At 46.2% G+C, this 25,271-nt stretch overlaps 1 protein-coding gene across 2 annotated transcripts in view; it reads right to left on the bottom strand.

The window, feature by feature from the left end:
- Positions 1-13,148: 13,148 nt before the first annotated feature.
- RSL1D1 (ribosomal L1 domain containing 1) overlaps positions 13,149-25,271 on the bottom strand; it is a 12,536-nt gene continuing 413 nt past the window's right edge. Inside the window, exons 2-10 of one of the 2 annotated variants that reach the window (XM_040635314.1) lie at positions 24,585-24,724; positions 24,214-24,306; positions 22,581-22,719; positions 21,533-21,681; positions 21,342-21,443; positions 18,591-18,684; positions 18,381-18,506; positions 16,018-16,317; positions 13,149-13,776 (exon numbers count right to left, since the gene is read on the bottom strand). In XM_040635314.1, coding sequence (XP_040491248.1) covers positions 13,450-13,776; positions 16,018-16,317; positions 18,381-18,506; positions 18,591-18,684; positions 21,342-21,443; positions 21,533-21,681; positions 22,581-22,719; positions 24,214-24,306; positions 24,585-24,724 — 1,470 coding nt within the window. In that variant the 3' untranslated portion in view covers positions 13,149-13,449. The remainder of the gene's footprint in view (positions 13,777-16,017; positions 16,318-18,380; positions 18,507-18,590; positions 18,685-21,341; positions 21,444-21,532; positions 21,682-22,580; positions 22,720-24,213; positions 24,307-24,584; positions 24,725-25,271) is intronic. The other variant, XM_040635315.1, reaches the window with a different exon arrangement.

Raw genomic sequence — 25,271 nt, 5'->3', positions numbered from 1 at the left:
AAATTAATCCAAAGTATAGCAGACCAGATGGGTGCCGGTGGATGAAAAGAAGTTGGTTGTGAAAGCATGCTCCTTGATGACTACTGGTCTGCAAGAGATTCTAAGGGGAATTTAAAAGGCCATCCCTGGGGCACCTGGGTGGCTCAGTCGGTTAAGCGTCTGCCTTCGGCTCAGGTCATGATCCCGGGGTCCTGGGATCGAGTCCCTCATCGGGCTCCCTGCTCAGCGGGAAGCCTGCTTCTCCCTCTGCCTGTCACTCCCCCTGCTTGTGCTCTCTCTCTCTCAAATAAATAAATAAAAATCTTAAAAAAAATAAAATACAAGGCCATCCCGACGTCAACTATACTTCAGTAATAAAAAATGTTTTAAAAATTAAATAAGTAAAAGGCCATCCCAAAAGATTCCTAGGCCTCCTGAAGGCTCTTGGAAGACATGCAAGTCAAAGAGAACGTCTGTGGCATTTCACACTTAGTTGGGAAAATCCAGCGGTCGTGGGAGAACAGTGTAGCTGAGCTGAATGAGGTGTCGGCTGGAGAGAAGTGATGGGCCCCGGAGGAAATAAAGCAGACTGAGAAGATCCGAAAAGGCCAGGGAACAAAATGGAAGAACAGGGAAGGAAAAGTAAACAATGGGATATGATGACCCAGGGAGCTAACTGTCCTCCAAGAAAGCCAACTGCTGAACAAAATTCAGCGTGTTTACAGACAAAAGCGGAAGTGCCGGGGGCCAATTTTGGACTACGTGCTTTTTGGCACAATTAAAAAATAAAAGTAGCAGTTCTGGGGCACCTGGGCGGCTCAGTCCCTGAAGCGTCTGCCTTTGGCTCAGGTCATGATCCTAGGGTCCTGCGTCGGGCTCCCCGCTCAGTGGAGAGCCTGCTTCTCCCTCTCCCTCTGCCTCTGCCTGCTTGTGCTCTCGCTTTCTCTCTGACAAATCAATAAATAAAATCCTTTAAAAAAAAAAATAGCAGCTCTGGCAATTATTTGCCTCACAAAGGCAATTAAGTAAAAATTCTGAAAAGGCCATGAGGTAAAATGGCCTTAACACAGTGAGGAACTGTTAATATTACAGACCAAAGCCATCCATAGGAAGAAGCCATTTTTGAAGGCAAAAGACCCAAGAGGAGCACTAGAATGTTCCAGAGCAAATACAGAAGTTAGGAGGAGGAAGACTATGGAAAAGCGAACTGGACTCATCAAGGGCTAGAAGAGGTTGAAGCCGGTCTGGACAACTTCCACGTCACAAGATGGAAAAGTGAAAGTGCTAATGGGGGAACGTCAAATGTTTTCCCATTAAACTCTGAAAGCTTTACTGCAGAAAGTTCTGAGAGAACCGTGGGAACATTTATGCACCTTAACAACGCCAGTCTGAAGAAAGGAGGTGTAAGGGCGCCTGGGGGGCTCAGTCGGTTGAGCATCCGCCTCTTGATTTTGGCTCAGGTCATAATCTCGGGGTCCTGAGATCAAGCCCTGCCTCGGGTTCCCTGCTCAGTGGGGAGTCTACTTCTCCCTCTGCTGCTCTCCCCCCTCCCTCCCCCTCCCCCACGCACATTCTCTCCCTGTCTCAAATAAATAAATACAATCTTAAAAAAAAAAAAAAAAGAACATTATTAATGCTTTGGTCTGAGCTTCTAAAATGACCAATCACTACAATTTTCTTGTCGTTGTTGCAAGATCGGAACCGGAGTTTGATGTAGAATACATATTTAATACAGTTTCTATGTTTTCTGTGTCTACCCCTATCTGTGCAGACATTATTTTGTGGGCATAATTAGGCAGGTTGCATAAACTATCAGCTTGTGATACTTAATCCAATCCAGGTTAAAAGGATCATTCTGATTTCGTGAGCTCCAAATCAGGAAGGTTTTATGGTACCGGTAGCAGCCGATGTTTGCCATTTTCTGGGGTCTCTTCTAGATTCCGGTCCTGCTCAAAGGGCCATCCGTGTACTGGCAGCATCAGCCCTTTGAACTTGTTGGGACTCTGCTTCGGCAGATCCGGGGCGGGGCCTGAGGTCTGGCGCTTCTCCCAGGCTGTGCAAGTGCTACCAGTCTGTGGACCGCACTTTGAGAAGGGAGCTTCCTCCAGACGATGTCCCATTTGCCTTTTTAAAACTCCATTCCTTTTCTTAGGGGTTTTCTGTTTTCGCCTTAAACAGAGGGGGATACTGGGATTCCACAGTGCTCCCAATCAGAAAAACACTACGTTTAAATACAGCAGCTTTGGCTGAGTCAGTAGAGCATGGAGCCCCCCTTTTTTTTTTCTTTTAAGATTTTATTTATTTGACAGAGACAGAGACAGAGAGCAGGCCAGAGCACAAGCAGGGGGAATGGCAGGCAGAGGACAGAGGGAGAAGCAGGCTCCCAGGCTGAGCAGGGAGTCCAATGCAGGGCTTGATCCCAGGATACTGGGATCATGATCTGAGCCGAAGGCAAATGCTTAACCGACTGAGCCACCCAGATGCCCCAAGCATGCAGCTCTTGATCTTGGGGTTATGAGTTTGAGCCCCAGCTTGGGGATAGAGATTACTTAGTAAAGTTAATATATATAAATATATTACTTAACTTACTATATATATAGCAGTTTTAAAGTCTTAAGTCCTTTCTTCATGAATGACAACTCTTATTCAGGGAAAAGGGGAAAAAGAAAAGTTTCAGTGGGCTGTGGCAGGCCACCAGCGCCACCTTGTGGCCAGTTCTTATAATTACAATAGCATTTCCGGGTCCCTTTCAAATGTAAAATTAGAAAAACTGACATTTTTTTTCATTTCAGTAGTCTGTGTTTTAATCCCATTTAAATTGTTTAACTTTTCATTTTGAAATAATTATGGATTCACAGGAGATTTCTAAGAAATGTATAGGGAAGTCCCGTGTACCCTTCTCCTGGCTTCTCCCAGTGTTAAGGTATTATGCCCTCAAAAGCAAGAAATTGACGTTGTTCGGATTTCACCAGTTATACGTGGGATCATTTGTGACCATAGCATTTTGACATGTCAAGGGAGCCACAGCAGACCTATGAGATTCTTTTATTTTGGTGGTTCTTTTATTTGGTGGAAATTCTTGAGAATAGTAACAAAGTAAAATGAATTCCATATGCTACAACCCACAATTTTATTGAGTCAAATGTTGTAAAAAGTACAGATATAGTAAAATAGGTACTGGACTGAGAACCAGAAAGTTCGGGTTCAGTCCTTGGATTCCACATGGCTGAACAGCTTTGGGTCAATTGTATCATCTCACTGGAATTTATTTTCCTCATCTGTAAAATGGGAGCATTGGACTACTTGATTCTAAGATTTATTCAAAGCCAATGACTAAAAATATATTCATCTTTCATCCAACAATTATTTGAATATCTATTATCAGCTTGGTGCTGAGATACCTCAATGAACGGTACTTTTCTTCAAAAAGCTTGCAGCCTAGCATGGGGAGAGAGATCCGCAAGTGACGATGTCCAGTGTGCCGATGGGTCTGGACCCATGCTGTCCAGGACAGAAGCCCCTTGCCACATGTGACTAATTAAATTTAAGTTAGTTAAAAGGTTATTACTTAAGTCTTAGATAGTCTAGGCATGCAATCATAAATGCAAATTACAGTTGCCTCTTTCCTGCGTTTTGTCTTCCTTCATTTCCTTTAGGCGAAACTTTCACTGCCGTGTTGAATCGTGCTCACGTCTCAGGGTTAGGGAAACACCCCTCAGCACTTCTCATGAGGTTTGCTTTTTTCTTGCACATGAAAAGGCTTTCCCTGTAACATCTGACTTAGGATTGTGATGAATTGGCTGAGTTTTAGTAAATGATTAAAGATTTTCACATCTATGTTTAAATGAAACTGATACATACTTTTAATTTCTGAGCTCTTTGGGGGGAGGGGGGACCAGGTATCTGGATTATACTCTCTGTATAAGAACGCTTGGGAAGCTCTAATTAATCACACAGCGATGTTATCCGAGCAATGTTATCTGAAGATAGTGTTTTCTTTGAAGGTACATCATTAACTGCCTTTTCAGTTCTTCCCAAAGTTAGTTGTTTATTTCGTTCTTAATTTTCATGAGTCAATTTTATTGTGTAGATCTTCCTAAAAAGATTCCCATTTCTGTAGATTCCTTAATTTGCCAAGATAATACACTTTTCAGCGTTCTTTTAATCTACACGGTTGCTTTTCTTTCCTCACTCTTGATATTGGAATTACTGGTTAGTTGTTTTTGAAAGTCTTGCCAATTATGTGATTGTTCTAATTGCTTATTCCAGTCATAGATATTCAGGTTTTTTTCTGCCATGGTTCTGTTTCTAATTCATTCATCTGTTTTTCTTTTTAATTATCCCCCTTTTTTAAAAAATATTTTACTTATTTATTTGACAGAGATAGAGACAGCCAGCGAGAGAGGGAACACAAGCAGGGGGAGTGGGAGAGGAAGAAGCAGGCTCCCAGCGGAAGAGCCTGATGCGGGGCTCAATCCCATAACGCCAGGATCACGCCCTGAGCCGAAGGCAGATGCTTAACGACTGAGCCACCCAGGTGGCCCATATTTTTTTCTTATTTTTTAAAAGCAGGCACCATGCTCAGCGTGGAGCCCAACGTAGGGCTTGAAATCACAACCCTGAGATCAAGACCTAAGCTAAAAATCAAAAATCAGAGGCTTAACTGACTGAACCACCCAGGAACCTCTAATTATCCCTCTTTTAAAGGTCCTCCCCAAAGTTCTCTTTTTGGCTTTTGTGATACAGCCCCCTTTGCTACAAGTCAGTTCATCTCCAGCTTATTTTCCAGCTTGGTTTAGTAAAAGAATTTAAGGTCCTAGTTTTGTTTTCAGGAATGAAATCAGAAGCAATAATGCAATACAAATGGATTATTTTCACCACGTGAAAAAAGGACAGGTATAGAGCAAAGCACCGCAGAGACGAAGTTAAAGGCAGCGACAGACCAGGATATTTTCCTAAGTTCTAACAGACAAGGAATGACACGTGAACTATTGGAAGGGCCAACGAGGAGAAGGCCAAAACCTACCAGAAAAATAGACCAAGTCCCAAGCAAGAGACACAGCTGAGGACAGACAGATGGCAGAGCAGCACACGCTGAGACGTGCATCCTCACAACTGAGGAGGCCACGCGAAGAGCCAGGATGGGAGGCAGCCGTTGGGTTTTCAGTGACGGGAGAAGGTCCAGCAACACACAGGCGGTAACTAGTTTCTTCGCCTGACATGAATTTGAGAGCACAGCATTTCTGCAGGAAGAAATGGAGATTTCACAGAAGCAATAGGGAACGAGAAGATTCTGAAATTCAGATAACAAGCTTCTTAGAAGCCAGAGTTTATTTCTACTTAAAAGAATGCTTGAAGAGGTTTAAAGGAGGTCCAAAGGCCCCAAAATATAGGAGTTTAATATAAACTATAGTCAGGTGCTTGCTGTGGATGCTTCCATTTCGTACTACCGGGAATAGTTACTTCTAAGCCACAGGGCATTTCTAAGATTTGCTAATGCTTCTTGGCTGAAGGATGAATTTTTGAGTTTTGACATGCTTCATTCAAGGTGAGCATTGCAGTAATAATAAAAACAATTCCAGAAGCAGCCAGTATCATTGCAAGAGAAAAAGGTATGTGATCAGACAAGAAAGCCACTGCAGAAAGTTGCAAAAGCAAAATGAGTAATCCAAAAAGAAAAAAGAAAAAAGAAAAGATACATTTGGGGCGCCTGGGTGGCTCAGTTAGTTGAGCAGCTGGTTTTGGCTCAGGCCATGATCTCAGGGTCATGGGATCGAGCCCTGCTTCTGACTCCGAGATCAGCAGGGAGTCTGCCTGAAGGATTCTGTCTCTCCCCCTCTCTCTGCCTCTCCCCCTGCTCATTCTCCCTCTCTCTCAAATAATTAAATCTTAAAAAAAAAAAAAAAGGTACGTTTGTAAAAATTCTGTGGAAACCTTCCGTGCTATTTTCTCAACAACCCGGTCCTCTGGTTATCAGCTTGAACAGCTGGGATCATAACGAGTCTTGTCTGTACAGATGAGAAGAAAACGATTAAGGTTAAGGTAAGTCAAAAGTTAACTAGGAACCTATCTCCCCATTTCGCCTGACATTGCTTTCTCGTGAAGTTTTGAATCCCATTCCCTGTAAGTGAATCAGGTGTCCTCATGGCATAAAACAGGGGCATCTGGGTGGCTCAGTTGGTTAAGCTTCAGACTCTTGATCTCGGCTCAGGTCTTGATCTCAGGGTTGTGAGTTCCATCCCCACATCTGGCCCCATACCCAATATGGAGCCCACTTAAAAAAAAAAAAAGCCTGAAAATGCTAATGGGGTCAAAGGGCTAGAGGTTAGCATGAGCATAGAAGTTTGCTGGTAAGTTAGGGATGGTTCATTTATATTCTTAATTTCCTTTCCATACTCATTCTCCCAATAACTACCATGAAGCAATCACAAACTTCTGGAAGATTCCAGAGAGACCCATACTGAATTGAGGCATTGCTCACAGTCCTGACTTTGCTTAAGAATATGTATACAGCCAGGATACACATTGCATTTAACGGGAGTGTCAGCGTTGCTCAATGGAACATTCGAGGTTTTAGACTAGTTCCGGTACTGATGGTACTAGATACAGTGGAATGGAGGCTGAAAGCCACATAGAAGACAAGGATTTAAGACCTTTCTATACAAAAAACATTGACAAAGAAATAAAAACAATAGAAAAACAGAGGGTATAACAAGAAACATCTAAGGAATGGCGGTGGTCGACGAACCCCAAAAGACATCCTGGCCTCACCTAGTAATAAGAAAACGAGCATCTTTACTGACTTCAGAACGCCACTACCTTCATATATAAAAGTGTACATGTGGTTACATATACATACACATTGTAGCTAGATCTACCTGGCATTAAATGCAGCTTTTCCACCACGGCAACAGCCAGACACAGCTCTTCGGGCTTCTCTCACAGGAGATAGGGTCTTGATTGGGTATTTGGAGTGACGAGGGTTCTCATGGCAAACCTTTCTCACACACCAGCTTAGCTTTTCCCCAATTCTTCCAGTCTTAGAAGATGCCCAGGGGCTGAGAAGACTCTTTCCAGGGGAGGCTGGTGGGACACCGCTATGCGGTAGTTCTGGACCTGGGTGAAAAGCCAGGGAATCTGGATGGTTTCCCCCTGGCTCTTGATGGCTGTGGTTTCACTTGGCTTCAGCTGATGACGGTTTGGTCAAGACGAGGGAGGCCTCCTTCTCGGCGCCCACCCACCTTATACCTGTGTTTCCCACGTCCCTTGTTGAAAGCACAGTTCACCTGGTGCTTCGCGGGGGCTGGGGCGGCGGGGCCAGGAGAGTAGACTTTCCCCAGCACGCAGGGCTTCCTAATCTGTCAGCAAAGACGGGAAACACTGCTTAACACCATGCACTCTATGCTTCTTTATTCACAGCTTCGTGGAGGTGGAAACGAGGGGCAAGACTGCACACATTCAAAGTATTCCACTGACGACTTTCGAAGTGTGTCCATAGCAATGACGCATCAGCATGAATAAGAGAAAAACCCATCCATCACTCCCAGCAGTGCCCTCGTGCCCCTTGGTAACCTACACTCCTCTCTCCTCTCTACCCAGCAACCACTAATCTGCTTTTCGTTCCCGTAGGTTAGTCTATTTACTTATATATGACGTCATGCAGTAGTGTATTCTGTCTCTTCTTTCATTGAGAATAATTATTTTCATATTCCATTTGTTTATCAATAGTTTGTTCTTTTTTATATGCTATCCCCATATTGGGAGAGTCCAGTTGATTCCCTCACTGACGGAGAGTTAGGTTTTCGGTTTAGGACCATTACAAGTAATTAAGATACAGTTAAAGAAGGATGGCTTTCCTTTTTTCATTAGAAAAGAAATTTTTTTTTTTAAAGATTTTATTTATTCGACAGAGATAGAGACAGCCAGCGAGAGAGGGAACACAAGCAGGGGGAGTGGGAGAGGAAGAAGCAGGCTCATGGTGGAGGAGCCCGATGTGGGGCTCGATCCCGTAACGCCGGGATCACGCCCTGAGCCGAAGGCAGACGTTTAACCGCTGTGCCACCCAGGCGCCCCTAGAAAAGAAATTTCTTAACAAAAACTCGAAACGCATAGTAAAAAAGAAGGGACATGAAAGATGATCTATGGGAAAAAGTCAGAAGCAAGCTTTTAAAAAGCCAAATTTTACTTGTAGGTTAAAAACCAATGCTCGCAGGACTTAAAACCAGATTTTCGGCAGCCCAAAAATAGCAGGTTAGGACATACATGACAGCCGGGTGCTGGCTGTCGGTCCCCCGCTCCGTACCACCTCAGATACTCGTGTCCCCAATTCCCGCTTCTAGCCTTTGCACTGCAGTGCTCTGAGATTTGGCTCACTGCACATGGAGCTGGCACTCCAGTTAGAACAACAAAAATGCCTGTGGTCACCAATATTATTCCAACAGAGAAAGCCATACGGTCAGAGGAGTTGTGCACAAGGACAGCTACCCCCAGGGTCACAGTCAGTAGCCCTATGCAGGTAATGATCGTGTATTTAGAGCAAGACAGACACTGGGTTCTTTCCACTGCCTTCTTAAGAGCCTGTCCTCTGATTATAAACTTGCATCTGCTCCAACATTGTGATTATTATTATTATTATTATTATTATTTGCTACAATGGGGAAGAGAAGAAACAGAAGTATTACAAGTCAGAAATATTAGAAGGTTGAACAGCAACTGTTGTTCTTCTTTGCTGAAGACATTGTCAGGAGTTGCACCTAGCTGAGTGCCAGCAAATCTGGCAGTGTCCAGTGTCCTGATGCCTTAACTCACAAGGGCTGGCTTCTAGGAAGACGGAAGTTTCTTTTTTTTTTAAATTAAATATTTTATTTATTTATTTGATAGAGAGACAGCGCTAGAAGGAACACAAGCAGGGGGAGTGGGAGAGGGAGAAGCAGGCTTTCCGCTTCGATCTTCTGATGGACATCCGGACTATGATTCAGCCCTAAGAAGATAGGAGCCATCAATCCACGTAAAGATAAGGAAGAAACTTAAATGCGTATCACTAAATGAGAGAGGCTGGTCTGAAGAGACCGCGTACTGTAGGATTCCGAATGCATGCCATCCTGGGAAAGGCAAAACCATGAAGACAATAAAAAGGTCAGTGGCTGCCAGGGGGGCTGGTGGGGAGGGGAGAGGGAGGCCTGGGTGGAGCACAGGGGATTTTCAGAGCAGTGAAACCATTCTGTATGATCCTACAATGGTGGACACCTGTCATCATGCATGTGTCCAAACCCCCAGAATGCACGCCACCAAGAGTGAACCCCGATGTAAACTTGGGTGATAATGATGTGTCTGTGCAGGTCCATCAGTGATAACATGCGCCCCTCTGGCGGGCGCGGTGATGGGGGAGGCCCTGCACGTACGGGGCAGAGGGTGTGTGGGACGTCACTGCACCTCCCTCTCCATTTTCCTGTGCACCCCAAACTGCTTTTTAAAAAATGAAGTCTTGGGCGCCTGGGTGGCTCAGTCGGTGAAGCATCTGCCTTTGGCTCAGGTCATGATCCCGGGGTTCTGGGATCGGGCCCCACGTCGGGCTCCTTGCTCGGCAGGGAGCCTGCTTCTGCCTCTGCCTGCTGCTCCCCCACCCCGCTCATGCTCTCTCATGCACTCTCTCTCTCTCAAAATAAGTAAAAATCTTTTTAAAAAATGAAGTCTTAAAGACACAACAGGATATCTGTGTGTAAATTAGCGAGGAATGACGACGAGAGGGGAAAAACCAGTCGTGTTCGCTCTGCTGTCAGCTAGTACTCTGCCCCCGCGGGGCTCACGAACGCCCTCGGACCAGATGAGAATCTGTTTCCATTTCTTGGAACCTTTCTGTAAGCCACGAGGATCAAGAGAGAAACTTGGTCATTTTTCCTTCCTCCCTTCCTTTCCTCCTTCCTCCCTCTTTCCTACCTTCTTTTCTATACGTATGTATTTTTTTGGTGACTGTTCTTTTATTTTTCAATCACTTTTTTACAACTAATTCCTGTGCATTGTGGAAAATTTGTCAATTATAGAAACACCTACAGAATAAAAACAGGAGCGCCTGGCTGGCTTAGTCAGTAGAACAAGCGACTCTTGATCTCGGGTTTGTGAGTTCAAGCCCCCATAGGGAGGGGAGCTTACTTAAAAATAAAAATCTTAAAAAAAAATAAAAAATAAAAACCTGCATTCTCCAGCCAGAGATAACATTATCATTGTGTGGGTATTTTCCAGTCTTTTGATGCCCTTAGAGACTTTAAGATAGAATTGAAAAGAGATGTGTGTACTGTAACGTTTTTGTCCCATTCATAATAAATAGCAAACACCCCACTATGTTTATTAATTGAAATATTTCATTTACTTTTTGTTCATTTATTTTCTTAAGCAGTCTCCAGGCCTGACGTGGGGCTTGAACTCACGACCCTGAGATCAAGAGTCACACACTCCACTGACTGAGCCAGCCAGGGGCCCCTAAATATTTAGTCTAAACACTTATTTACTCATGTGTTTAAATATTTCCGTGTCATTTGTACTGATTGCCTAGTTTTTCAACGCACTGTTCTGTGTTTATTAAGCACTGTGTATGCGCCGGCACTAAGTGCAGATTAAGTCTTTTTTTAAAAAACACTGCAGTTGACAATGTTATGTCCGCGTCACGCATGCACCACAGTGATCTCAGTTCTATACACGAAGCGACGCACACCGGGAGAACGGTCGTTACCGTCTGCCACCATACAGCATTATCACAGGGCATGGACTCGATTCCCTACACTGTACTGTTCATCCATTTATTTTGCAGCTGTAAGTTTGTACTTCTTAATCCCCTTTACCTATTTCGCCCCCCTCCCCCTTTTTCCACATCCGTCTTGTTGGTGTCTTTCAGGTTAGAGCCATCCTAGCGGCGTGAAGCCGTATCTCCTGGTTTTGATTTCCAGTTCCCTGATGACGAATGATGTTCAATTCTTCCTTTGCTTGTTGGCCATTTGTAGATCTTTGGGCAAACGTCCATTCAGATCCTTGGCTCATTTTAAAAACTGGGTTGTCTTGGGGGCGCCTGGGTGGCTCAGTCATTAAGCATCTGCCTTCGGCTCAGGTCATGATCCCGGGGTCCTGGGATCGAGTCCCGCATCGGGCTCCCTGCTCAGCGGGGAGTCTGCTTGTCCCTCTCCTGCTCCCGACTGCCAGTGCTCTGGCTCTAATAAATGAATAAAATCTTTAAAAATAATAAATAAAACCATCTAAATAGTTGCCATTTACTCTCCAAGCCCATCATCCTGAAATAATCACTGTAACTCAAATTTTATTTGTGGTCCATCATCACATGAGTTAAATCCTTTAAAACCCAAGGATTGATGAGGGCCTCTGATGGTTCATGAAGTCCCATGGGGAATCTCCATGCTGTGCTTATTAACACAGGGAAAACAGTAGCACTTTTTTTTAACAGTCTCCATGCCAGTGTAGAGCCCAATGTGGGGCTTGAACTCACGACCTTGAGCTCAAGACCTGAACTAAGATCAAGAGTCAGACACTTAACCGACTTAAGCCACTTGCTTAAAAAACAGTAGCAATTTAAGGAGAAAGAAATGTAGGTAGTGCAGAGCCTTCAAATATTTAATAAAATTGCCAAAGACTTCTTTGCTATTTAAACCCTTACACACTCAGCAGGGCGCCTGAGGGCTGCGGTCAGGCTTCAGGCTCATGGGATCAAGCCCCAGGTCAGGCTCCATACTCAGTGTGGAATCTGCTTGAAATTCTCTCTCCTCCTCCCTCTGCCCCTCCCACAACTCACACTCCCTCTAAAAAATACATCATAAAAAAACCCAAAAACAAAACATCAGCCATGTACTCACCTCTTAAAGCCCAAGAGCGGGACTCACTGTAGATTTCCCATGCTCCTCTCGGCCCCTGGGGAGCCCACTGATGGCTCGCAGCCTTGTCACTCAGCTGGGATCACGCCTGAGCCTTAGAAACCTACCAGCTTGACTTGTGCCTTTTCCTTGCAATTCCGAATTTTCACCATTCCCCAACTGTGGCTTTCCCTGGTCAAAAAAAACGAGCATCCTGCTTAGGAAGCTGAAGTCAACCTGCCTTTCCAACGTGGAGAATTTACGAGTGGAACGCGATGCACAAAGAACAGGAAGGTGAACGACTGCCTCACATTCAATCAGGACCAAGCCGCAGACCAAAGATCACTCGCTGTCGCAAACTCTTCATTTGGCTAGAGGTTGGGATTAAAAAACAGTTAAGGCTATCCCCCCTGAAATTACGTCCCGTAGAGAGCAGACCAGCATGCTCGTGTAGGGGAATTTGCCTCTGCAGAACAGCACTGAGATCTCCATCTAGGAACACGTGAAGCCAGGCTGGCCGCGTCCCCACAGCCCCTCGTTTCTGTGGGAAACAAATCGGTTACGCGCACCCTCGACATTGAACGCATACTCGAAAGCCTACGAGGCCACCGGAATTAGAAAAATTTTGTATTTGAGAGGCTTTCGTGATTTAAAAAGTTGACGTTACCATCTAATCTGTGGTACTAAAGAGCAAAAGCTTTTGCTGACTTGAAGGAGGATCACCTGAACCTTGACTTGTTTCTGAACCACGTGCTCTTGGAAAGCGTGCTTCACTGTGCATCAGGACAGGATGCCATCGCTTACCGCCGCGGATGTGAACCCCATTCAAATCCAGGGAGAGGCTGAGTACCCCGAGAGTCATTTACTGCTTTGGAATCTATCTGACCGTCATCCAAAATGTGCAGTCCACCGGTGAGTAGTCCATGCAGCCTGTGGAGGGGTCTGGAGGAAGACGGGCATGGACTTCTTGCCTCTAGGGGGCAGCACGCAACTCAGGGCCCCTGGAAACGGCTTCTTGGTAACGAACCTCACCGAATGCACGCTAACTCAGTGACCCACAGCTGTGGCGGACTACCACCGAAATCAATTATTCTGATCCCAAGGGCCCTTTCCAAAACCCACTAAGACTCTCTCCTAAGTTCCACAGCCGAATGTCTGGCAGCGAGCCCATCCCGGGCCTGCGGACAGGCTCTCGGAGGGTTTGCGCAAACTAGTGTAATGGGGCCAGGTGAGCGAAGGTGGGAAGCAGACAGGGAAGAGGACCACATCGTAGGAATTCAAGTAAAACCAACGGGACAGGGAAGACCGACAGTCTGCTCAGGAGCCAATGGTGCGCTTTAATGATAAACCGCCACAGAGAAGCACAGACAAGCACTGTATTCCCCCCGTCCTATTAGCAAATGCACAGAAGAGCAACTTAAAAAATGATTTACTTCAAAACTACTGGTTCTCACACGCACAAACATACGTCAGAATTACTTGAGCAGGTTTTAAAAAATACTTAAGTCTGGGCCTCACTCCCGGAGAAGACTGCATGGCATGGGGCTCGGGACCCTGGCGTTTTTAAAAAGCTCTTCGTGGAGTGTGGATGCTTCCTTCTGCTTGAGTCTCTTGATTTTTAGGTCGACTGGGGTACTTTGGGCTTCTTGGGCCACTGTTTGGGGGTGCGGGCAGCTTTTTTCGCAGATTTACTAGCAGTAGTGAAGAACTTGGCCCCTGGCTTTTTGGTCATCTGTCTTGGGTCTTTTTTCCCCAGTGAAGAGTTTTTTCCTTTCTCTGCATCGTCTTTGATTCTTGGCTTCTTCCCCAGACCACTGCCTGGGGTCTTGGGCTCTGCAGCCTTCGGGGTCTCCAAACCTGGAAAGGCCTTTCTCTTCTTCCCACGGGGTGTTTTGGGAGCAGGACTCTTTTTTGGAGACTTCTTTCCTGTGGCGTGTTTTTGCACCTAAGGAAAAGCAGAGAGTTAAGTCCAAGGGAGGACAAACCCTAACGATGTCACTCCGAGAGCTGTCATCTTTATCATGTCACCCCCAGAACAGACACCCCAATATGATGAAGTGAGGGATAGCTTTGCCTTCTGCCTCGAAGGCATTTGGAAAGGCAACTGTTTTCTGTTACTAAAGACTATAGCAAGGACCCTGGTGCTGCTCTTCTGGGTCCAACCAACAGAGAACCATCTCTACCTTTGCTAGGGATGCCAGGAAGCGCTCACTGGGAGCACCACAGGGAGCCCTGTGCCCCAAACCTGACTCTTCTCCACCTTCGCTGTAAATTCCTTGCCTGTGGGTGAGGACAGGAGGTCCTGAAAGGCTCTTGGAGGGGAGAGTGTTGGAGGCCGGGAGGCCGGGATTGTGCAGCAGCCCGGACGACAGCTGCTGGACAGCACTCTAGTGACAGACACGTCCCATATGGGAGATTAGAGGGACAAAAACAGCCAGCAAAGCAAAACTTTGCTTTTCAGTAAATATAAAGCGACAGGATTATTACAGGAAATTTGGAAAACATAAGAAATAAAAGAAACAAAATTCTCTAGTAAGTTTACCACACAGTATTAACTACCTATTACTCACTACCTTTCCCCCCCAAGCGCGCATGTATTTAAAAGCCAAACGCTGGGGTGCCTGAGTAGCGCAGTCGTTAAGCGTCTGCCTTTGGCTCAGGGCGTGATCCTGGCCTACTGGGATCGAGTCCCACATCGGGCTCCTCCGCTGGGAGCCTGCTTCTTCCTCTCCCACTCCCCTGCTGTGTTTCCTCTCTCGCTGGCTGTCTCTCTGTCACATAAATAAATAAAATCTTGAAAAAAATAAAATAAAATAAAATAAATGCCAAACGCTGGGACATCTGGGTGGCTCAGTCAGTTGAGCGTTGCCTTCGGCTCAGGTTATGATCTTAGGGTCCTGGGATCGAGCCTCCCATTGGGCTCCCTGCTCAGCATAGAGTCTGCTTCTCCCTCTGCGCCCACCCCTCGCCCATGCTCTCTATTAAAAAAAAAAAAATCTTAAAAATAAATGAATGAGTGAATGAATGAATGAATGTGAGCCAACTGTTATGCCCTTTCCCCAGTAACTTCATTAGTACTCCCAAGAGCACTGTATTTCCTTACTGAACACCACTTCGAATTATTCATAAAAACTACCGCGAGGGTACATGACGTGTCCTCCCCTGTGCCTCTACGGTGAACGACAATGAAACTCTTCTATGTCACCATCCTGGTCCTCTTTCCTAGCTGGGTTCAAAGGGCACGAACGCTTCTACGGTTCTAGCTTCGCACCACCCAGTCGGCTATGCTTTTCTAGCCTCCACCACATGACACCCCGTCCCGCGCTAACCAACACAGTGTGCTTTCTGTAAAAACACCTACGACGCTTCCAGGTGAGACACTGACCCTTTGCGTTAACTTCAACTAGACTTAAACACTCAGTAGCACTTGGGGGCACCTTTACGAGGAATACTTTTGCCAGAACATGAAAATTGCAACACCCTGATGATTCTAAGGATTGCTGCTATCGGATAAAACACCAAATCGGTCAGGGGCAGGGCTAGCCCTGGGGCTGTCACTCCCACGTGCTGAGGCTGTGCTGGTTGCTGTCACAGTGAGGGACACTTGCGGGCTCTTAGTCCCCCCTTTCCTGCCCTGTCATGTTCAAGAGGCCTTATCCTGGCAGCTGGATAGACACTGAGAACGAGGAAACACTGTACCAAGGAACCAGAAAGTTAAGAAACTCCATTCCTTTAAACGATCCTGCGAAACCCATGCAGTCAGATTTCAGGAGCCAACAGAGGTGAGGTGTTGGAGAGGTTTCGGGACCCAGCACCCAAGCCCGCCCTGGCCCTGCGCAGTTTGTTTTTTTTTTTTAAAGATTTTATTTATTTATGTGACAGAGAGACAGCCAGCGAGAGAGGGAACACAGCAGGGGAGTGGGAGAGGAAGAAGCAGGCTCATAGCGGAGGAGCCCGATGTGGGACTCGATCTGGGAGTGCCGGGATCACACCCCGAGCAGAAGGCAGACGTTTAACGACTTCGCCACCCAGGCGCCCCCCCCTGCGCAGTTTTCTAAGGCTAATGACGTGGGGATCCAGGACTCACCGTCAGCAACAGAACCACTGCCCACATTTCTGCCCCGGCCTGCTGTTTAAAACCACAGGCAGTGTTTCCAACAATTCTAATGAGTATCAATGAAAATACCTCTGCGCCTCCTTTAGCGGGCGTGTTCCCTATCGGTACCAGCAGAGGGATCTCGTCTTCCGAATCGTCCTGCACCTTAGACCGAGCTTTTCCTTTACTGCCCTCCTTCTTCTCTCGCGCTCCCGGCTCCTCCTTCCAGGGTGCAGGGCTGGGCGCCGCTGCACCGGTAGTTTTGGGGTCTGCGTCCTCCTTCTTCGGGGCCGACGGAGCCTTTCCAGCCTGTTTCACAAGCCTTTTGTTTTTCTTCTTCTCTTTTTGTTTTTCACGATACTCTTTTTGTTTTTGTTTCTTCTTTGCTTCCTACAAAAAAAAAAAAAAAAACCACACACACACACACACAAAACCCCAAGCCTAATTTTAGTAAGAGATACACTTGTTGGCAAAGAAATGGCATAGATTCAGGACTTGCAGCTCTGATTCACCCTAAGCTTCTGTAAAGTGCCTCGATCTGAACCACCTCCGAGCAAACCAACCCCACTACCAGCACGTGAGCGTCAACTCCGGTTTGGTTTTAACTCAGCCGAAGATGCCCACTCTGTGAATTACACGTCGGGACTCAGAACCCGGCTGCAGCCAGAAATCCCGTGAGAGTGGATCTCGCTTATGGGGGACTGAAGAATTATCCGAAATTGTGGAGTACGATGATGTCGTCTCAATAAAACAGTTCCAAAAAACCCCCACAACTGATCATTTTTCCCCTACTTCAGGGTTGGGGCTGTAACTGAAAACAGTGAAACACTTCGTCAGCGAGAAGTCCATTATCCTAACCACAGAGCCCTGTTCAGTAACATCCATAACCGGGTCCGATTCCATTTTAACCAGCAAGACGTTCACCAAGTCCTCAAATGACTCTGCTGACAAATGGCAAAAGATGCGGATTTCTTGCTTCTGATAACAGCAGTCTGTTATTTTGGGTCATCTTCCCAATGAAAATAAGTTAAAAAGTGGGGTAAAATATATTAAAAAAAAAATTTTTCCCCCTAAAGACATCAAGGAACCAACTACCTGCAAGACATTAAAAACAAGGACCCAGTGGGTAAGTGAGCCCAGAAGCAAATTCTGCCAAGACTACGTGCCGGTCCCTAGTTTTTATTTTAACCGCGGGCGCGGATGGATGGAGAGAAATCCAACCCCAGTGTCCGCACCGGGCAGGGAGTCTAAGAGGAGCCCCCCACAATAAGGTGGGAGGCGAGGGAGTCACTCTCGGGGTAAAGATGAACAGGAAGCAGAGCTGTGCAGAGTCAGCATGGTTTGCTCCGAATCATTCAGGGAATCTCCAGCCTCGGATGTGCTTTCAGGAGCCCCAGGGCCCCGAGGTACGCAACAGAACCAAATGGAAATCTTCTAGAGAAAGATCTTTACCTTACACGGCAAACTATTTCTACAAATCATTTTCCCCATGCGACGACCACAACACGGAGACAACCAGGTCCACAAGGAGCCAGGAGGGACACAGAACCGGCTGTGACATGAGCTCGGTGCTACGCGAGTGATTAGATGATAGAACGGTAATGCTTAACGTGGTCCAGGAATCGTGGGGAACTGGAGGACCATTTGTAGGTAGGTAATAAGAAAGTAAAAGAAGTAAAGCCAATTCGAAAAAGAAGAAAACACACAACTTCTAGAAGTACAAAAAAAAAAGAAAAGATCCAAATTAAAAACCCACTGAATGCAATTAACACGGCTAAAGACTTTGTTTGCAAACTAGGAGGCTGATCTAACAAACAGCAAAAAACCGGAATTCTCTCTCATGCTGGCTTTTTTTTTTTTTTGCAACAGTACCAATAGCAATGAAAACCTACAAACCCAAACTGAGAGCTTATCCGTTAGCCTAACACAACTGCAAATTTTGCCCATAAAAAAGTTCTTAATAACTAGAATTTGGGGGCGCCTGGATGGCTCAGTTGGTTAAGCGTCTGCCTTTGGCTCAGGTCATGATTCCAGGGTCTTGGGATCGAGTCCCGCACCGGCTCCTTGCTCAACAGGGAGCCTGCTTTTCCCTCTACCTACTGCTCCTCCTGCTGGTGCTCTCTCCCCCTCTCTCCCTCCCTCTCTGACAAATAAAAAATAAAATCTTAAAACTAGATTTTGGTTTTCTTTTAGCTCCTCTTGCCACTACACAGGCCCCCGCTGAGCCTCCTTGGGCCACTTAACTAAAGTATCAATAAACCCAAGATATTTGTACCTCGATATGCTTTATTCACACCACTGCTAACGGACCTCATCTGTAAAGTGGGAACGACGTATGCAAAAGCAGGGCCACTGGCGACCACTGAAGGGCAGGCAGGAGGGCATCTGCTCCTCTCCCTCGGCCGTGCTTACGCCTGTGACTAAGCCTACCCGGTATTTACAACTTTACTCACCTTTTTCTTCTGACTGGGGGTGCATATTCCCTTGGCTTCATCCTGACAGCTGACAAACGAGGAAAAGATGGGCAGGGAAGCGGACCTCTCGGTTTTCACATACAAGAGTTTCACGCTCTCCCACTTCTGCAACAGACAAGAACGGTATTATGTGTCCGGGGTCCGTTTCTTCTTAACGAACAATCAACAGATGCACCTGTGAGACCGCACCTCTGGCAACTTTTGGGAAAGCCTCTTCGTCACGGTGGTGATGTTATCAACGATGTGTTCAACCTCCATTCCGGTGTGGCCAACGCGGATAGTACTGAAATTTAATACAATATCAGACACAAAGATTAAAAAAAAAAAATCAGTGCTTCACAAGAAGCACAGGAGGGTATGTGAGAAACATAAATACGTGATCCTTAAAAAAAAAAGCTTAAGGTAGAAACCCTAAAATCTTTAGGGTGTCACTATTTGATTTTGCAGTTGTTTTACACAACTGATTTATTTAAATTCAATTAGCACAGAGTTATCATTAGTTTTGGAGGTAGAGGTCAGTGATTCATCGGTCTTATATAACACCCGGGCTGGTTACATCACGTGCCCTCATTCATGTCCGTCACCCAGTTACCTCATTCCCCCACCCCCCTCGCCGCCGGCAGCCCAGTTTGTTTCCTATGATTAAGAGTCTCTTATGGTTTGTCTCCCTCTCTGATTTCGTTTTATTTTTCCCTCCCTTCCCCTATGATCCTCTGTTTTGTTTCTTAAATTCCACATGAGTGAGATCATATGATAATTGTCTTTCTCTGATTAACTTATTTCACTTAGTTTCAATTTATTTTATCTTATTTTTATTTTTTTGAAGATTTTATTTATTTGTCAGAGAGAGAGCATGCAAGCCAGGATGAGCAGGCCGGAGGTGCAGAGGCAGAGGGAGAAGCAGGCTCCCCACTGAGCAGGGAGCCTGATGTGGGACTTGAACCCAGGACCCTGGGATCATGACCTGAGCTGAAGGCAGATGCTTAACCGACTGAGCCACCCAGGCATCCCAGTTTCAATATATCTTAAAGGGAGATTATTATCTTTCCTATTCTAGAAATGGCCTGCTCCTGAAATACGTCATGCTGTGAAGTGGTGATGGAGGGGCTGCACTTAACCCTGTGAGGCCTATCGGTCAGTGGGCAGGGCCAGAGGAAGTTCTACCTTCATTCTAGAAAACACAGGTCACAGAGTCGGCCCTCAAGCTTTCCTGAGGAGGGGCTGTTCCGGTAGGAAAGACCCTTAGGAGGGATGTTTCTGTCTTTACTGTACCCCTGCCCTGACCCAGCTGTCATCCTCTAAGACAAACAGTTCTCGTCCCTTGTGTTAACAGTGTCTTCCAGCCAAGGGCACGACCATCCCTCCAGCTGAAGCAGGGTGCAGGCAGAAGCCAAGTAGAGAGTTCCTCTATTGCTCAGCCACGGGGTCCCCTGCTCCTGCCAGCCCCCATCCTCCCCACCGTGGGAGCCGGAAGGCAGGCTCATGGTCTGCTGGGCATCACAGAATGAGGATGAGAAGGGGCTAGTGCTGTCACCTCCCCCAGCCGAAGCCAGAGCGCTGCCTGCTGTGTGCTCACTGCCATCTGTATGCACACCCCTGGTGTCCCAGATGCAAAGATGACAAGGAGTGAGGGAGAGAGAGGAGGGGGACGGGATGGGAGAGAGGGAAAGAAAAAGAATGAGGGACAGCGGGAGGAAGGTGGGTGTGAAAGGAGAGCAAAGAATGGTTCAGGTGTCTATGCTGTCCACTAGCTGCCCACAACTCTCCCAAAGGAAAAGGGGAGACCGCCCCTCCCCAGCTGCTCATCGATCCCAGGCCCCCAGGCCTCTGACCTGCTAGCGAACCACTTCCCATGAGCCACGACTTTGATATCCGCCTACAACCAGAGTCGGGCCTGGGCCTGACCACCAACTCTTCTCAGCTGCTTCATTACACCCAGTTAAGGGACCGCCCACCCGCACACAGAGGACAACCCCAGAACCGCCCTGGGGAGCAGAGTCTAGCCATCCTGGCAGTCCCTGGGTACACAGAGGCTCCTGGGGTATCTTCAGGAGGGGCCGCTGGCCATCCCCATACCACAGATGCCCCAGGCAGGAGGTTATGTTTCGAAATGATTCTGAGTATGTTTAACAGCCCCCTCCTCCTGCTCAACTTCCAAGCACTCAAATTTAACCGGCCCCTCGGCCTAATAAAAAGGTGGAGCCACATGCCCTGTCCACCCGGGGAGCCATCACCGCCCCGCAAGGTCTCTCCTGTTCTCTGGGGCTGGGTGTGGGAGTTCCACGCAGCTCGGCATCCTGCATCAGAAGTCAGTGTGACCACAGAGACAGCAGACAGCATGGTAAGACAGGACGGATAATGAATTCACTGAACAAGAAGCTAAGCCAAGACTGAGGGGATCTTCCCTGTAGTGGGCAACACAGAAGCCCAGAACTGCTGACGTTCCCTAAGCATTAGTCTTGTCCTCCATGTTTTCCGAAACACCTAAAGGTGCCCTAGCCAATACGGTAAATACTAGCCATATATAGACCACTTCCATCACTGTGGAAAGTTCTATGGGACGGCACTTTTCTAGAGAATGAGATACTTCTTAAGGATGGACGTTAGTTTTAAAAGAAGGATCCGGGGCGCCTGGGTGGCACAGCGGTTAAGCGTCTGCCTTCGGCTCAGGGAGTGATCCCAGCGTTCTGGGATCGAGCCCCACATCAGGCTCCTCTGCTATGAGCCTGCTTCTTCCTCTCCGACTCCCCCTGCTTGTGTTCCCTCTCTCGCTGGCTGTCTCTATCTCTGTCGAATAAATAAATAAAATCTTTAAAAAAATAAATAAAAAATAAAAAAAATAAAAGGAGGATCTGGTTTCATTAACACGACCTTGTTAAAAAATTACTATCAAATGAATATAAGACTAGACACAGGCACACGTTGATACCCTTGACTTACCTGCAGGAACCACTTTTAGAGATGTTGATGACCGTTCCACCTATGCATTCATTGATCTCGCTGGATAAATTCTTGGCCAGAAGGTTTACAGGTACCGGAACTCTGTAAGAACACGCAGGGGCTTGCAGCAGAATGTATATACATCTACAAACTTCGCGCTGCTCAAACCCAGTTACTGCCAAGAAACTTACTTCTTCCTGTGATAGAAATGTCTCCCCAGGTGGGATGGCAGGAGACGCCTGATTCTCGCGTCAGTAAGGAAGAAGTCAAAACTGCCCAGGAGGCGGAGTTTGGCTTCATAGGCTTTATACTCCTTTTTTAAAGTTCGGAGGGGGATAATCTAGGAAACACAAGAAGAGGAAAAACACAAAAAGTTAAGAATAGGAACAAAAAGAAGAAATAATACTCAACCAGTAACTTGCGTCTGGATCTTAAAATGTCCCAGAGCCACAGTTTAGTGAGCACGTGGAGAGTGCCAAGCATGGCCAGGCACTGGGCTAACCGCTGGGGACACAGAGACAGATGTGCTGGGATGCCACATAAAGAAAGGACACCAACAACTACAAACCACTACGGGAAGTGCCAAGTCACAAGCAAACCCAGGAATGTTCTGGAAGTGCCAATGTGACCTAATGGAGCAATCCTGTATAAACTAGTCAAGATATAAGTTACTGATGGGGCTCCCGGGTGGCAGTCGGCTAGGTGTCGGCCTTCCGCTCAGGTCATGATCCCAGGATCCTGGGACCAAGTCCCGCATTGGGCTCCCTGCTCAGTGGGGAGCCTGCTTCTCTCCTTCTGCCTCTCCCCTGGCTTGTGTGCTCTCTCTCTCAAGTAAATAAATAAAATCTTAAAAAAAAAAAAAAGACTGACGTATACATTAGCTGTGAGGTCAAGAAACCTTAACAGCTCATCCATCAAGGAGAAGATGGAACACGTCCTACTAAGCCAACGAAAATTAGAAAGAAAAAATTAAATTAAAAATTAAATTTCTAGTGGCGCCTGGTTGGCTCAGTCGGTGAAGCATGTGACTCTTGATCTCAGGGTCGTGGGTTCAAGCCCCACATTGGGTGGAGAGATTATTTAAAAATAACATTTTTAAAATGAATGAATGAATAAATAAAAATCAAATCTCTAGGAAAGAAATACTAGGTTACTAGGAAGTACAGGAATGTATTACTTATCACTTCAAAGACCAAATCAGATCTTTTAATTATCCTGAAAATATTAACCACTCCTGACCTGAGAAATGGTTTTAACTCCATGCTTGTTCAAAAGCTTCTTGTAAAACCGTTCTGTCTTTTCAGGAGTTAAATTGGGTTCATCCTTGGTAAGTAAACAAATATCTGTTAAATCTGATCGAATACCATGAGGCAAGGACCTGCAAAACAAAGAGATGCCATAGAGGAGGAAAGCATTATAATAGACAAAGTGTATGTTTCTATTCCACGGAATACACAATACAGTCATTTCAACAAACTTCATTCATACTATTTAAGCAAATACTCTACCAAGAACATTAAAAAATAAACCTAGTTTTCAATGGTATGAAGAAGAGATTTAAGATTCAAGTAACTCATCACAAATACCCAGAGTCCAAAATATCAATTAGGGGCACCTACGTGGCTCAGTCAGTTAAGCGTCCGATTCCTGCTTCTGGCTCAGGTTAGGGTCTCAGCGTTCTGAGATCGAGCTCTGCACTGGGCTCCACCCTGTGTGTGGAGCCTGCTTAAGATTCTCTCTCTCCCTTTGCTTCCCCCCCCCCGGGGAATAAACAAAGTATCAGTTATTACGTGGGCTATAACTAGAGTTAAAACCTAATCAAAGTCACCCAAAGTAGTCCACGTGAGGTCATTATTATTTTATATGTCGTTAAATATGCACATGTACTATAACGTGCTAGAATAATCAGGTTTCATCAGGACAGTGCTAGTTCAGAACTTTACCTTGCAGAAAACTCTGGGATCCATAAACAACGTTAACTCCTTAAGAGCTGAACAGAAAACAGGGAGCAGACCAACAGGGACCAGCAAACATGTGTTATTACAGTTGAGTCTTAAATCTTAAGAAAAAGGTTTCACTCATTTCCTAGGCCTATGTGTTCTGAGGAAACCCTTCCTTGGTCTAAGAGGCGAACACACATGACTTGCCAAATACGATGAGAAGTGATACGGAGCCGGGAAGTCGCACGAATCATCGCGAGGTCAGGAGTGGGGAAAACATCCTAGGGAAAGTGACAGGGCTTTCCAGAAAGGAGAAACTGCCTGAGCAGAGGTGTGCAATAAAGAATGTGTATGGGATACGGAACACAGTACTAAGGAAACTGGCTGGGGCAGGTTTGGAATCATCAGTTAATAGAAAATCTGAGGATCCAAGAGTCTTTCCAATTTCTAATCATTCTCCAGCGTCCCTACTCAGAGAAAAGAAAAGAAACCATCTATCCAATATACCTTCTTCAGCACACCTGGCCTTTTTTTTTTTTTTTGACACTCAGGAAATGAAAGACTCCACAGAGGCAGGGGAGCCAGATAGAAAACAGCACAAGTTAAATTTTAATCTTTGTATTATATTTTGGGGTGCCTGGGTGGCACAGTCAGTTAAGCATCTGACCCTTGGTTTCGGCCCAGATCATGATCTCTGGGTTGTGGGACGGAGCCCCACACATCAGGCTCTGCTGCTCCAGCCCGGAGTCCGCTTACAATTCTCTCTCTCCCTCCGCCCATCCCACTCCTGCTCGCTCTCTTCCTCTTTAAAAGAGATAAATAAATCTTAAAGAAAATAAAATAACTTGAATTTTTATTTGCTAAGTCTCGCAACTCTGCAGAGAAGGCATCTCTGACCTCAGAGTCCCATAGCGGTAAGAATGTGTGCTCACCAGGGGTCTGTTTTCCAGAAGGAGCTCTCTGCCAAGTTTTTAATCATCTTTACACAAAGGAGTGACGCCAGGACCTCAGGACTTAGCTTGGCACTAGCATGATACGGAAAGATAACAGAATCTATACAAATACAAAGCAGTCTAATTTATTCTAAAAACCACATTTCAAACTCAGTAGAACTGCTTAGGTTAACTGTCCACCAGCCCCAAAAAACTGGTGAAATTTTTAGGAAAGTTAAGCATGTTGGAATTCGTGGTTTGTTTTTTTTTTTTGCACAATTACATATTTCAACTCATATTTTGAGTTTGCAAAGTTTCCACTAGAAATGACGGAACAGATAACAAGGGCAAAGGGGAAAATCAGAACTTACACTCTGACCCTCAGTTCTTTACTTGGAATCTTCCACAATACCACCATTAAGAAGAAATTTTCATTCTCATTCAGAAGCAATCCATTCGCGTTTTTCCTGGACTTGGAATGTGCCAACAGAGCTTCCACTGCCTTTCTAATCTGCAACGTGGAGATACACAAATAAACGAAATCTCAATCCAATTTAGCACTTGCCCCCACCTCCCCGCCTTTTTTTCCTCCTCAAATTCTATTCGAATAGGCAACCTCCACAACCGTCTGTATCGGGATCCTACAGTTTGGGACCAGACTCTATCAGAAACCACCTAAGTATCCGCTCAGCACGCGTCTACAGAAGCGAGCCTGTCCCACGTGAAGGCACCGCGCCAGGTGGGAACATGCTTCCCGGGCCCTGGATGATTAAGGCAGCAATCCCGGGAAAAGCGCAACACACCACAATCGGCATTCACTGAGCGTTTACTCTGTGCCAGGCCGCTGGCTACAGCGCTTGACGGGCCTTGCCTCCTCTGATCCCGGGGAGGAGCGGAAGCCAGCAGACGCCCTTTTAAACCCGAGGTCACTGAGGCTTGCAGAATTAAGCGACCTGCCCAAGTCAACCGGTAGGCAAGCAGAGCCAGGTGGAGCTCACCGCGGAACCCTAGGCTGCACCTGCAATCCACCTGGGGGGGGGGGGGGCAGGCCGCAGGGC

This window comes from Ursus maritimus, unplaced genomic scaffold (assembly GCF_017311325.1).
Source record: "Ursus maritimus isolate PB19 unplaced genomic scaffold, ASM1731132v1 scaffold_2, whole genome shotgun sequence".
Taxonomy (NCBI): domain Eukaryota; kingdom Metazoa; phylum Chordata; class Mammalia; order Carnivora; family Ursidae; genus Ursus; species Ursus maritimus.
The sequence above is the reverse complement of the archived record's forward strand: the minus strand, read 5'-3'. Positions and strand labels throughout refer to the sequence as shown.